At 40.5% G+C, this 15828-nt stretch overlaps 1 protein-coding gene across 3 annotated transcripts in view; it reads right to left on the bottom strand.

The window, feature by feature from the left end:
* The window catches only part of LOC139748680 (cadherin-AgCad1-like), a 305223-nt gene that overhangs the window by 108335 nt on the left and 181060 nt on the right, over positions 1-15828 (bottom strand). For all 3 annotated transcript variants that reach the window (XM_071661965.1, XM_071661968.1, XM_071661967.1), the window contains 3 exons: positions 3772-3829; positions 2368-2505; positions 1377-1518 (listed from right to left, as the gene is read on the bottom strand). In XM_071661965.1, coding sequence (XP_071518066.1) covers positions 1377-1518; positions 2368-2505; positions 3772-3829 — 338 coding nt within the window. The remainder of the gene's footprint in view (positions 1-1376; positions 1519-2367; positions 2506-3771; positions 3830-15828) is intronic.

Genomic DNA, 15828 nt, shown 5'->3' on the forward strand with positions numbered 1-15828 from the left:
TAAAACTCTGGAAACAGAAGCTAAAAGAGCAACTAATGGTATGCTGAAAAGAACTTGTCATGTGCAAGAGGTAAGAAGACCAACAAATGGTGTATGAATGAGGTGGGTGCGTGTGTAAATGTGGAAGGAGATAGTGAGGGAGTCTGAGTTTAACAAAGAGGAAAGAATGGAATATTAGGAATAAGCCACAGCTGAACTGTGTGAAGAGGGTTCTGCTTTGAAAATGCTGCCCTGTAGTGGGAAACATCATTTATTCATTTATATTCATTATACTTTGTAGCTGTCTCCCACATTAGCGAGGTAGTGCAAGGAAACAGACAAAAGAATGGCCCAACCCACCCACATCCACATGCATATACATACACGTCTATACACGCACATATGCATACCTATACATCTCAACGTTTACATATATATACATACACAGACATATACATATATACACACATACATAATTCATACTGTCTGCCTTTATTCATTCTCGTCGCCACCCCACCACACATGAAAAGACAATCCCCTTCCCCTGCATGTGCGCAAGGTACTGCTAGGAAAAGACAACAAAGGCCACATTCATTCAAACTCAGTCTCTAGCTGTCATGTATAATGCACCGAAACCATAGCTCCCTTTCCACATCCAGGCCCCACAAAACTTTCCATGGTTTACCCCAGATGCTTCACATGCCCTGGTTCAATCCACTGACAGCACGTCGACCCCGGTATACCACATCGTTCCAATTCACTCTATTCCTTGCACACCTTTCACCCTCCTCCATGTTCAGGCCCTGATCACTCAAAATCTTTTTCACTCCATCTTCCTACCTCCAATTTGGTCTTCCACTTATCATTCCCTCCACCTCTGACACATATATCCTCTTTGTCAATCTTTCCTCACTCATTCTCTCCATGTGGCCAAACCACTTCAAAACACCCTCTTTTGCTCTCTCAACCACACTCATTTTATTACCACACATCTCTCTTATACAAGACCATAAATATCTGTTTCATTTGTGAAGAACCTGACTCTTTAGTGATTCATTTTCAATGAGCTGGACCCAAATAAAAACAATGTAATAAAACTGCTATCATTTGGCAGAAAAATAACATGCTAGCCTATCTTTTATGAACATTATAAGGTTCATATTATCTACCTCTACATTAAGGTAAAAATCAAGGGTAATCTTAACATTATAATAGGACTTAACATTATATGGGCATATAATTTCCATTTAATACAAACACATATTACCCTATTCTATAATCACAAATAAAAGCCAGAACTTTCCTCTGGATAGTGACATAACTGAAAAATAATGCATGTCTAATGATCTAATCTACAATCTTACTAAAAAGTCAAATAGAAAATGTTTAGGCCATACCATCCACGTTGCTAGATGACTTTTCATAGTCAATGGTGACATTCACTTCACTATTGACACCTGAATCAACATCATCCACATAAATCTCAAAAGGCTGACCATTATCAGTACACCTGACTTCATCACCAGCTTCGTAAAAGTTCTGTTCAAAGAAATAAACCACATGATTCAGGTGACATAAAACATAAAAAACACCGATATTGTGTAAAGTGAGGGTTAATACTCAAATGCTGTTCTACAAAGACAAGACAATAAGCTTTATGTAAAACCTCACACAGAACCTCAGGAAAAAATTTCTATGCTACATAAAATCAAAATAATCCAATGGCATTTTTTTGCTTCTAATTCTGGTCTATCCTCTTTTACTTGATCTATGTCTCATCTTATCCTAAATATTCTATAAAGTCAAATTTGGATAGGATTTCTGAATGAGGCAGATATATCCATACAGTTGGAATTCAAAGGAAAGTAATACTTCCAAGATCAGACACAATGCATGGAAATTGCAGAACAACCAAAATTACTGTGTGAAGGAGAAAAATGGTTCTACAGTAAAATGTTGGCCAAGAGAATACAGAATTTACATGGCCTCTTGAGAAACTCATGACAAAAATATATACAGTACTTCAACATGAAGAACATCATACATTAAAAGATGAACTGCTTAAGTAGTGAAGAAGCATTCATAAGAGTGCAAGTTAAATTAATGATTCATCTCACAAAATAGTGTAAACATACGCAAGAAGAGCAAAGTTTTAGATGGATGGAAAGGATAATGGAACAACCATATAAAAATACTAATGAACTAGAATACAGATATCAGATAGCCTTAGCCTTTGGAGAATAATTCTATAAGGTTTCTTAGCATTATGGTGATAAATATTATAGTGTTAGGCACACTTGGAAAAATAATATGATCAAATCTTTCAGTCATATCAAACAAAGTCTTAACTTTAACAGTGTATTTCTATAAAATGGCAACAAGCATTACCTCCTCCATTTCAACAGTTGGTAGATCAGTGTAAGGGCAACCATTAAATCTAAACTGCGGTTCATGGTCGTTGGCATCTTCCACATTTATCCGAATGGTATAATTTCCATGTTTTTGTGGGTTACCATGGTCCAGAGCCTGCACAATGAAGAGGTAAATAATATAAAAGGCTAATGATTAGTTATGATAACCATGTAATAAATTCATTATACTACACAATCATCTGAAATATGACCAACTGCCAAAGGTAGTCTAAGGGTAAATTTGCAGACATTGGGCAAATCTTCATGATATGAAAAATTTCAATTCCAACTTAAGGTAAGGAAGAAGAACTCTACCTCCATGTTCCCTGCATGTCGTAGAAGGTGACTAAAGGGGGCAGGAGTGGGGGACTAGAAACCCTCCCCTTCTTGTATTTCAATTACTAAAAGAGGAAACAAAAGGAGTCAAGTGGGGAGTGCTCATCCTCCTTGAAGGCAAAGATTTGGGTGCTTAAATGAGTGTGAATGCAACCAAGATGAGAAGAAAGGAAAGATAGGTAGTACGTTAGAGGAAAGAAACCTAGATGCTCAGGTTCTAAGTAAAAGGAAGCTCAAGGGTAAAGGGGAAGAATGGTTTAGAAATGTCTTGGGAGTAAAGTCAAGGGTTGGTGAAAGGACAAGACCTAAGGAAGACATAGCACTACTCTTGAAGCAGGCATTGTGGAAGCATTTGATAAATTGTAAGACAGTAAATTCTTGATCAATGTGGGTAAAACTGAATGTGGATGGTGAAAGATGGGTGACTATCGGTGCTTATGCACCTGGCCATGAGAAGAAAGAACATGAGAGGCAAGTGTTTTGGGATTAGTTGAGTGAGTGCATCAGCAGTTTTGGTGTATGAGACCACGTAACAGTGATGGGGAACTTAAATGTGAAGGTAAGTAATGTGGCAGCTGAAGGTATAACTGGTGTGAATAGGATATTCATTGTTATGAATGGAAATGGTGAAGAGCTTGTGAAGCTGTGTGCTGAAAAAAAGACTGGTGATCAGGAATACTTGGTTTAAAAAGAGAGATATACACAAGTATACATACGTGAGTAGGAGAGATGGTCAATGGCATTATTAGATAATATATTAATTGATAGGCATGTAAAAGAGAGATTTCTGATAGTAAATATACTGAGGGGCAGCTGGTGGGATGTCTGATTGCTATCTTGTGGAGGCAAAGAGGAAAACTTGTAGAGGTTTTTGAAAAAGATATTATGTAGGGGAGAAGATAGTGGTGAGAGTAAGTGAGCTTGGAAAGGAGACTTGTGTGAAGAAATACCAAGAGAGTGAGTGCAGAATGGCAGATTATGAAAAAAACAACACATGACTATTTCAGACAAAAGTAAATAAGGTCTGCCAAAGTAGGCCACTTACCATAATGTCAATATCATAAAGCCCTCTTTCTCCACTTAAATCTTTTGTTGCACGCAATCTGTATGGAAACACATCATGTAAACAAGCATATTCATATGATCCTCCAAGTTTTAACATTTGGCAAAGCACTGTCTAAAAACTTCATAACTCCATGTGAATACAACTTCTATAAGCAAATAAAAGACTAATATAAATGTTGCAGGTCTTAATGTATCTGCATGAATCTAAAAGTAAAGGAAAATAAAAGATGATAACAAATGAATGATACTGTCATGAACAGATGTAAGAAACAAGTATTATGCAAACAAAGGTGTAGCCATACGTATAAACTTATATTACATGCAATCTATGAATGACTATGAGACAAATGACTCTCCACTTTTCCTTCTTGAAGACAAATGTTGGTGTAGGCCATTCCTAAGAAGAGACAGTTCTAACTCTTGTTATCATACCCTCACTGCTCTCATTTCTGCAGTCCTTGAAATTTTTCTTAATCAATCCTCACTCCTTAAACACTTAGAATCTCATTCCTTTCTTTCAGATTGCTAATACAGCTTTTGTGGTGCAAGGTTCACCAGTGGTCTCTTCTGTGTGACCAACCTCTGAATTCCTTTCTGAGATTTGGGTGAATCTATTGTCTTGGTGTTTGATATCTCCAGGGCATTTGACACGGTGTAACATTAGCCTCTGCTCTCTAAACTTCTTTCTTTAAACTTTTCTGTCTCTCTCTGTTTTTAATGCAAAGCTTCTTTACTTGTTCCACTGCAGCTTTTGTTAATGGAGTTACTTCCTCTCATCTTATTATCAATGTTGTCCATCAGGATTCTGTCCCATTATTCATTCTCTTTCTTCTCTTTATAACCTATAACCTATCCAATCCTACATTAGTGATTCCCCTCTTCATACTTCTGCTACTTTCCCTCTTCTCCAGACTCCAAAACTCATTCTTTTTCTCACACTGAACATATTTCCCCTCTTAACTTGGACCTGCACAGTAATGCCTAAATAGAGGCAGTAACCTGGTTAAATTCACCAGGGAGAAAAAATCTACCAATTTATCTTTCTAAATCTTACTTGTTGCTTACTACTAAATTGTAAAATACAGGTACACCACTGATTTTCCAGCAACGGATGGTTCGGAACCTCCTTTAGTCCAGACAAAATTACATGAGGGAACTTGAAAATACCACGGCCACCAGACTAGTTTACTGGGCGGCCACATATGGTGTTGTGTGTAGGGTGCGCTTATTTACATTGTTTACATTGCACTTGTTGGTGGTGATACTGCAATTCTATGAGAGTCTTAGCTTATTTTGCTAAAATTTAACCCTAGCTATGGCTTCTAAGACATATGAGAGTGTCAGTTGTGGTGTCAAACAGAAACACCCATCCATATCGATCCGAGATAAAGTAGAACTGTTGAAGAAAATGGACAATGGTGTTTCAGTGAGTATACTGTGTGACATCTTCAGTATTGGTTCATCAACTGTTTATGATACAAAGAAGCAAAGTGAGAAAATATTGAAATTCTATGCAGACAGCGATTCCAAGAACCAAATGGTAATTAGAAAAACTATGAAAGATGGTAAGAGTACTAAGCACGATCGAGTGATGATAGAATGGTTTCGACAGCATCAAAGTGATGAAGTGGACTTATCAGGCAGCATGATAATGGACCAGGTTAAGTTGTTCCACAAAGAACTTAAATTACAACATAAGCCTGACTATAGTGAAGGATGGATTCAAAGATTCAAGAAGCATGATGGAATTTCCATGAATAAAGTGTGCGGAGAAAAGCAGTCTGCAAACCACAAAGGAGCTGGCGAGTATGTGGACGAATTTGCGAAAATCGTACTTGACAAGCACCTCAGTCCTGAGCGGGTGTATAATGTATTTCATTTATCTATTCAATTTACATTTAATATTTGTTTAATCTTATCCCTGGGGATAGGGGAGAAAGAATACTTCCCACGTATTCCCTGCGTGTAGTAGAAGGTGACTAAAAGGGAAGGGAGCGGGGGGCTGGAAATCCTTCCCTCTCGTTTTTAGTTTTCCTAATGAAGGAACAGAGGAGGGGGCCAAGTGAGGATATTCCCTCAAAGGCTCACTTGTCTGTTCTTAACGTTACCTTGCTAATGCGGGAAATGGCGAATAGTATGAAAAATTTTTTTTTCTTTTTTTTTTGCTTTGTCGCTGTCTCCCGCAAATTTGCGAGGTAGCGCAAGGAAACAGACGAAAGAAATGGCCCAACCCACCCCCCATACACATGTATATACATACGTCCACACACGCAAATATACATACCTACACAGCTTTCCATGGTTTACCCCAGACGCTTCACATGCCTTGATTCAATCCACTGACAGCACGTCAACCCCGGTATACCACATCGATCCAATTCACTCTATTCCTTGCCCTCCTTTCACCCTCCTGCATGTTCAGGCCCCGATCACACAAAATCTTTTTCACTCCATCTTTCCACCTCCAATTTGGTCTCCCTCTTCTCGTTCCCTCCACCTCCGACACATATATCCTCTTGGTCAATCTTTCCTCACTCATTCTCTCCATGTGCCCAAACCATTTCAAAACACCCTCTTCTGCTCTCTCAACCACGCTCTTTTTATTTCCACACATCTCTCTTACCCTTACGTTACTTACTCGATCAAACCACCTCACACCACACATTGTCCTCAAACATCTCATTTCCAGCACATCCATCCTCCTGCGCACAACTCTATCCATAGCCCACGCCTCGCAACCATACAACATTGTTGGAACCACTATTCCTTCAAACATACCCATTTTTGCTTTCCGAGATAATGTTCTCGACTTCCACACATTCTTCAAGGCTCCCAGAATTTTCGCCCCCTCCCCCACCCTATGATCCACTTCCGCTTCCATGGTTCCATCCGCCGCCAGATCCACTCCCAGATATCTAAAACACTTCACTTCCTCCAGTTTTTCTCCATTCAAACTCACCTCCCAATTGACTTGACCCTCAACCCTACTGTACCTAATAACCTTCCTCTTATTCACATTTACTCTTAACTTTCTTCTTCCACACACTTTACCAAACTCAGTCACCAGCTTCTGCAGTTTCTCACATGAATCAGCCACCAGCACTGTATCATCAGCGAACAACAACTGACTCACTTCCCAAGCTCTCTCATCCCCAACAGACTTCATACTTGCCCCTCTTTCCAAAATTCTTGCATTCACCTCCCTAACAACCCCATCCATAAACAAATTAAACAACCATGGAGACATCACACACCCCTGCCGCAAACCTACATTCACTGAGAACCAATCACTTTCCTCTCTTCCTACACGTACACATGCCTTACATCCTCGATAAAAACTTTTCACTGCTTCTAACAACTTGCCTCCCACACCATATATTCTTAATACCTTCCACAGAGCATCTCTATCAACTCTATCATATGCCTTCTCCAGATCCATAAATGCTACATACAAATCCATCTGCTTTTCTAAGTATTTCTCACATACATTCTTCAAAGCAAACACCTGATCCACACATCCTCTACCACTTCTGAAATCACACTGCTCTTCCCCAATCTGATGCTCTGTACATGCCTTCACCCTCTCAATCAATACCCTCCCATATAATTTACCAGGAATACTCAACAAACTTATACCTCTGTAATTTGAGCACTCACTCTTATCCCCTTTGACTTTGTACAATGGCACTATGCACGCATTCCGCCAATCCTCAGGCACCTCACCATGAGTCATACATACATTAAATAACCTTACCAACCAGTCAACAATACAGTCACCCCCTTTTTTAATAAATTCCACTGCAATACCATCCAAACCTGCTGCCTTGCCGGCTTTCATCTTCCGCAAAGCTTTTACTACCTCTTCTCTGTTTACCAAATCATTTTCCCTAACCCTCTCACTTTGCACACCACCTCGACCAAAACACCCTATATCTGCCACTCTATCATCAAACACATTCAACAAACCTTCAAAATACTCACTCCATCTCCTTCTCACATCACCACTACTTGTTATCACCTCCCCATTTGCGCCCTTCACTGAAGTTCCCATTTGCTCCCTTGTCTTAAGCACTTTATTTACCTCCTTCCAGAACATCTTTTTATTCTCCCTAAAATTTAATGATACTCTCTCACCCCAACTCTCATTTGCCCTTTTTTTCACCTCTTGCACCTTTCTCTTGACCTCCTGTCTCTTTCTTTTATACATCTCCCACTCAATTGCATTTTTTCCCTGCAAAAATCGTCCAAATGCCTCTCTCTTCTCTTTCACTGATAATCTTACTTCTTCATCCCACCACTCACTACCCTTTCTAATCAACCCACCTCCCACTCTTCTCATGCCACAAGCATCTTTTGCGCAATCCATCACTGATTCCCTAAATACATCCCATTCCTCCCCCACTCCCCTTACTTCCATTGTTCTCACCTTTTTCCATTCTGTACTCAGTCTCTCCTGGTACTTCCTCACACAAGTCTCCTTCCCAAGCTCACTTACTCTCACCACCCTCTTCACCCCAACATTCACTCTTCTTTTCTGAAAACCCATACAAATCTTCACCTTAGCCTCCACAAGATAATGATCAGACATCCCTCCAGTTGCACCTCTCAGCACATTAACATCCAAAAGTCTCTCTTTCGCGCGCCTGTCAATTAACACGTAATCCAATAACGCTCTCTGGCCATCTCTCCTACTTACATAAGTATACTTATGTATATCTCGCTTTTTAAACCAGGTATTCCCAATCATCAGTCCTTTTTCAGCACATAAATCTACAAGCTCTTCACCATTTCCATTTACAAGACTGAACACCCCATGTATACCAATTATTCCCTCAACTACCACATTACTCACCTTTGCATTCAAATCACCCATCACTATAACCCGGTCTCGTGCATCAAAACCACTAACACACTCATTCAGCTGCTCCCAAAACACTTGCCTCTCATGATCTTTCTTCTCATACCCAGGTGCATATGCACCAATAATCACCCATCTCTCTCCATCAACTTTCAGTTTTACCCATATTAATCGAGAATTTACTTTCTTACATTCTATCAGTAACATAAAAAGAAACATCAAAGACTGTGAGGAAAAGATTTCCCTGTAAATGAGGACCATAGTTAATGTTTAGTACCATGAAACAGTGTACTAGTTATCAAAATTGTTACCATTAGCCTCATTTTTCTGTGACACGGATCATTGTTAATCATATATATATACATATATATATATATGTATGCATTTTGTATATATATGTGTATGTGTATATATATATATATATATATATATATTCATATATATGTATTTATATATATAGAAGTTTCAGTTTTCTAAATTGTTTCTTACATTTTTTCATATGTATATAGATGTATGTGTGTGTGTGTGTGTATGTGCGTGTGTATGTGTATGTGTGTGTATGTGTATATGTATATATATATGTATATTATCCCTGGGGATAGGGGTGAAAGAATACTTCCCACGTATTCCTCGCGTGCCGTAGAAAGCGACTAGAGGGGACGGGAGCGGGGGGCCAGAAATCCTCCCCTCCTTGTATTAACTTTCTAAAATGGGAAACAGAAGAAGGAGTCACGCGGGGAGTGCTCATCCTCCTCAAAGGCTCAGATTGGGGTGCCTAAATGTGTGTGGATGTAACCAAGATGTGAAAAAAGGAGAGATAGGTAGTATGTTTGAGGAAAGGAACCTGGATGTTTTGGCTCTGAGTGAAACGAAGCTCAAGGGTAAAGGGGAAGAGTGGTTTGGGAATGTCTGGGGAGTAAAGTCAGGGGTTAGTGAGAGGACAAGAGCAAGGGAAGGAGTAGCAATACTCCTGAAACAGGAGTTGTGGGAGTATGTGATAGAGTGTAAGAAAGTAAATTCTCGATTAATATGGGTAAAACTGAAAGTTGATGGAGAGAGGTGGGTGATTATTGGTGCATATGCACCTGGGCATGAGAAGAAAGATCAAGAGAGGCAAGTGTTTTGGGAGCAGCTGAATGAGTGTGTTAGTGGTTTTGATGCACGAGACCGGGTTATAGTGATGGGTGATTTGAATGCAAAGGTGAGTAATGTGGCAGTTGAGGGAATAATTGGTATACATGGGGTGTTCAGTGTTGTAAATGGAAATGGTGAAGAGCTTGTAGATTTATGTGCTGAAAAAGGACTGATGATTGGGAATACCTGGTTTAAAAAGCGAGATATACATAAGTATACTTATGTAAGTAGGAGAGATGGCCAGAGAGCGTTATTGGATTACGTGTTAATTGACAGGCGCGCGAAAGAGAGACTTTTGGATGTTAATGTGCTGAGAGGTGCAACTGGAGGGATGTCTGATCATTATCTTGTGGAGGCTAAGGTGAAGATTTGTATGGGTTTTCAGAAAAGAAGAGTGAATGTTGGGGTGAAGAGGGTGGTGAGAGTAAGTGAGCTTGAGAAGGAGACCTGTGTGAGGAAGTACCAGGAGAGACTGAGTACAGAATGGAAAAAGGTGAGAACAATGGAAGCAAGGGGAGTGGGGGAGGAATGGGATGTATTTAGGGAATCAGTGATGGATTGCGCAAAAGATGCTTGTGGCATGAGAAGAGTGGGAGGTGGGTTGATTAGAAAGGGTAGTGAGTGGTGGGATGAAGAAGTAAGATTATCAGTGAAAGAGAAGAGAGAGGCATTTGGACGATTTTTGCAGGGAAAAAATGCAATTGAGTGGGAGATGTATAAAAGAAAGAGACAGGAGGTCAAGAGAAAGGTGCAAGAGGTGAAAAAAAGGGCAAATGAGAGTTGGGGTGAGAGAGTATCATTAAATTTTAGGGAGAATAAAAAGATGTTCTGGAAGGAGGTAAATAAAGTGTGTAATACAAGGGAGCAAATGGGAACTTCAGTGAAGGGCGCAAATGGGGAGGTGATAACAAGTAGTGGTGATGTGAGAAGGAGATGGAGTGAGTATTTTGAAGGTTTGTTGAATGTGTTTGATGATAGAGTGGCAGATATAGGGTGTTTTGGTCGAGGTGGTGTGCAAAGTGAGAGGGTTAGGGAAAATGATTTGGTAAACAGAGAAGAGGTAGTGAAAGCTTTGCGGAAGATGAAAGCCGGCAAGGCAGCAGGTTTGGATAGTATTGCAGTGGAATTTATTAAAAAAGGGGGTGACTGTATTGTTGACTGGTTGGTATGGTTATTCAATGTATGTATGACTCATGGTGAGGTGCCTGAGGATTGGCGGAATGCGTGCATAGTGCCATTGTACAAAGGCAAAGGGGATAAGAGTGAGTGCTCAAATTACAGAGGTATAAGTTTGTTGAGTATTCCTGGTAAATTATATGGGAGGGTATTGATTGAGAGGGCGAAGGCATGTACAGAGCATCAGATTGGGGAAGAGCAGTGTGGTTTCAGAAGTGGTAGAGGATGTGTGGATCAGGTGTTTGCTTTGAAGAATGTATGTGAGAAATACTTAGAAAAGCAAATGGATTTGTATGTAGCATTTATGGATCTGGAGAAGGCATATGATAGAGTTGATAGAGATGCTCTGTGGAAGGTATTAAGAATATATGGTGTGGGAGGAAAGTTGTTAGAAGCAGTGAAAAGTTTTTATCGAGGATGTAAGGCATGTGTACGTGTAGGAAGAGAGGAAAGTGATTGGTTCTCAGTGAATGTAGGTTTGTGGCAGGGGTGTGTGATGTCTCCATGGTTGTTTAATTTGTTTATGGATGGGGTTGTTAGGGAGGTAAATGCAAGAGTTTTGGAAAGAGGGGCAAGTATGAAGTCTGTTGGGGATGAGAGAGCTTGGGAAGTGAGTCAGTTGTTGTTCGCTGATGATACAGCGCTGGTGGCTGATTCATGTGAGAAACTGCAGAAGCTGGTGACTGAGTTTGGTAAAGTGAGTGGAAGAAGAAAGTTAAGAGTAAATGTGAATAAGAGCAAGGTTATTAGGTACAGTAGGGTTGAGGGTCAAGTCAATTGGGAGGTGAGTTTGAATGGAGAAAAACTGGAGGAAGTGAAGTGTTTTAGATATCTGGGAGTGGATCTGGCAGCGGATGGAACCATGGAAGCGGAAGTGGATCATAGGGTGGGGGAGGGGGCGAAAATTCTGGGGGCCTTGAAGAATGTGTGGAAGTCGAGAACATTATCTCGGAAAGCAAAAATGGGTATGTTTGAAGGAATAGTGGTTCCAACAATGTTGTATGGTTGCGAGGCGTGGGCTATGGATAGAGTTGTGCGCAGGAGGATGGATGTGCTGGAAATGAGATGTTTGAGGACAATGTGTGGTGTGAGGTGGTTTGATCGAGTGAGTAACGTAAGGGTAAGAGAGATGTGTGGAAATAAAAAGAGCGTGGTTGAGAGAGCAGAAGAGGGTGTTTTGAAGTGGTTTGGGCACATGGAGAGAATGAGTGAGGAAAGATTGACCAAGAGGATATATGTGTCGGAGGTGGAGGGAACGAGGAGAAGAGGGAGACCAAATTGGAGGTGGAAAGATGGAGTGAAAAAGATTTTGTGTGATCGGGGCCTGAACATGCAGGAGGGTGAAAGGAGGGCAAGGAATAGAGTGAACTGGAGCGATGTGGTATACCGGGGTTGACGTGCTGTCAGTGGATTGAATCAAGGCATGTGAAGCGTCTGGGGTAAACCATGGAAAGCTGTGTAGGTATGTATATTTGCGTGTGTGGACGTATGTATATACATGTGTATGGGGGGGTTGGGCCATTTCTTTCGTCTGTTTCCTTGCGCTACCTCGCAAACGCGGGAGACAGCGACAAAGTATAAAAAAAAAAAAAAATTCTATCACATACTCCCACAACTCCTGTTTCAGGAGTACTGCTACTCCTTCCCTTGCTCTTGTCCTCTCACTAACCCCTGACCTTACTCCCAAGACATTCCCAAACCACTCTTCCCCTTTACCCTTGAGCTTCGTTTCACTCAGAGCCAAAACATCCAGGTTCCTTTCCTCAAACATACTACCTATCTCTCCTGAGTTTGGTAAAGTGTGTGGAAGAAGAAAGTTAAGAGTAAATGTGAATAAGAGCAAGGTTATTAGGTACAGTAGGGTTGAGGGTCAAGTCAATTGGGAGGTGAGTTTGAATGGAGAAAAACTGGAGGAAGTGAAGTGTTTTAGATATCTGGGAGTGGATCTGGCAGCGGATGGAACCATGGAAGCGGAAGTGGATCATAGGGTGGGGAAGGGGGCGAAAATTCTGGGAGCCTTGAAGAATGTGTGGAAGTCGAGAACATTATCTCGGAAAGCAAAAATGGGTATGTTTGAAGGAATAGTGGTTCCAACAATGTTGTATGGTTGCGAGGCGTGGGCTATGGATAGAGTTGTGCGCAGGAGGATGGATGTGCTGGAAATGAGATGTTTGAGGACAATGTGTGGTGTGAGGTGGTTTGATCGAGTAAGTAACGTAAGGGTAAGAGAGATGTGTGGAAATAAAAAGAGCGTGGTTGAGAGAGCAGAAGAGGGTGTTTTGAAATGGTTTGGGCACATGGAGAGAATGAGTGAGGAAAGATTGACCAAGAGGATATATGTGTCGGGTGGAGGGAATGAGGAGAAGAGGGAGACCAAATTGGAGGTGGAAAGATGGAGTGAAAAAGATTTTGTGTGATCGGGGCCTGAACATGCAGGAGGGTGAAAGGAGGGCAAGGAATAGAGTGAATTGGAGCGATGTGGTATACCGGGGTTGACGTGCTGTCAGTGGATTGAATCAAGGCATGTGAAGCGTCTGGGGTAAACCATGGAAAGCTGTGTAGGTATGTATATTTGCGTGTGTGGACGTATGTATATACATGTGTATGGGGGTGGGTTGGGCCATTTCTTTCGTCTGTTTCCTTGTGCTACCTTGCAAACGCGGGAGACAGCGGCAAAAAAAAAAAAAAAAAAAAAAAAAAAAAAAAAAAAAAAAAAAAAATCCCAATCATCAGTCCTTTTTCAGCACATAAATCTACAAGCTCTTCACCATTTCCATTTACAACACTGAACACCCCATGTATACCAATTATTCCCTCAACTGCCACATTACTCACCTTTGCATTCAAATCACCCATCACTATAACCCGGTCTCGTGCATCAAAACCACTAACACACTCATTCAGCTGCTCCCAAAACACTTGCCTCTCATGATCTTTCTTCTCATGCCCAGGTGCATATGCACCAATAATCACCCATCTCTCTCCATCAACTTTCAGTTTTACCCATATTAATCGAGAATTTACTTTCTTACATTCTATCACATACTCCCACAACTCCTGTTTCAGGAGTACTGCTACTCCTTCCCTTGCTCTTGTCCTCTCACTAACCCCTGACTTTATTCCCAAGACATTCCCAAACCACTCTTCCCCTTTACCCTTGAGCTTTGTTTCACTCAGAGCCAAAACATCCAGGTTCCTTTCCTCAAACATACTACCTATCTCTCCTTTTTTCACATCTTGGTTACATCCACACACATTTAGGCACCCCAATCTGAGCCTTCGAGGAGGATGAGCACTCCCTGCGTGACTCCTTCTTCTGTTTCCCATTTTAGAAAGTTAAAAAAAAAAAAAAATACAAGGAGGGGAGGATTTCTGGCCCCCCCGCTCCCGTCCCCTCTAGTCGCTTTCTATGACACGCGAGGAATGCGTGGGAAGTATTCTTTCACCCCTATCCCCAGGGATAATATATATATATATATATATATATACACATACACACACATACACATACATACGCACATATACACACACACACACACACATACATATATATACATATGAAAAAAAATGTAAGAAACAATTTAGAAAACTGAAACTTCTAGCTTGAAATGAAATGAAAAAAAATGAATGTCACATAATGGTTCAACCTCTGGCTATGGAAAAAGGAAATGTATAATTTATTTACACAAACGTCAATAGTAGTTCTCATCAATTCAACCACTGTATCAATAAGCTTCAATGTCTAAGCTACATTTTTTCCAATTTCACTATTTTCTTGTCAAAACACCATGTATGAAAACTATCACTCCAGTAACACAACTATAAACATTTACTTCCCCTTTAAAAAAAAAGTTTAATCTAAATTGTTTAATCTAAATTTCTGGCGGTCCATGGTATACTTTAGATACATGGGGGATGTATAATCAGTGGGTATGAGGTGTGTTGATGAATTATCATTACGTGACCACAGTTGGTCTGGCAAATGGTTAATTTGGCAATGCTTTGGAACCAAGAGTGCTGGAAAATTGGTGGTGTACCTGTAATACAGTTCAATTTTATGCTGGGCATAATCATATCCTCCATTCTAACAAGGAAACCCTCAATGATAAATATTTCAAAATGTACTTACCACAGGTTGGGGAAGTTGCACAGTACATGTGCTGCAATTACCCTGTTTGCAAGAAGCTATTCTATACAAAAAGGGGTCTTATTCACACCAGAATGGTGTTACAATCAGAATCAGGGAAATTATGGACTCCTCTGGAGGGAAAAGTTCCTCAAAGACTGTGCTCTCTTTCATCCCCTGACAATGATGCAGCCTCCCACTTCCAGTGAGGCTCTTCTTCTATCTCACCCCTTGACAAAGTGGAACAAAATACTTGTAATAACATCCTTCCCAGTACTATCTTTCTTTCATCATTTCAGTCTGTCTGTTGTGATTCTGTTGCCCTTTCTCCAATCTAAAGGAACCCTTTTGGCCACTACTCCCATGAACTTTTTATGTGTGTCCAAGCCAACCAAGGAACAGCATGCAAATGGCTGCTGCTTCTCACAGTTTCTATGTAGAGACCAACAACTTAAGAGTTCACTGTTATAATACCTCCCTCTTTCCTTGAATAACAAAGCTTTGAAACCTGAATCTTCCTTTCATCTTTCCCTCTTCCAAAAACTTCCCACCTTTGGGTCAGATCAATTAATACCTGACAAACTCAAATTCTTTCTTCTATGTTCTTTTTCACATACTCTTAATTTTCCTTTCATCTAGGACTACTGGGATTGGGCATATTTTTGCCTGTACCATGTTGGCTATTGCAAAATGAAAACAAATCCATCTGATTGGAAATGAAAGCATGAACTGACTAATCTCAA

The sequence above is a fragment of the Panulirus ornatus genome, chromosome 5 (genome assembly GCF_036320965.1).
Source record: "Panulirus ornatus isolate Po-2019 chromosome 5, ASM3632096v1, whole genome shotgun sequence".
Lineage (NCBI taxonomy): Eukaryota > Metazoa > Arthropoda > Malacostraca > Decapoda > Palinuridae > Panulirus > Panulirus ornatus.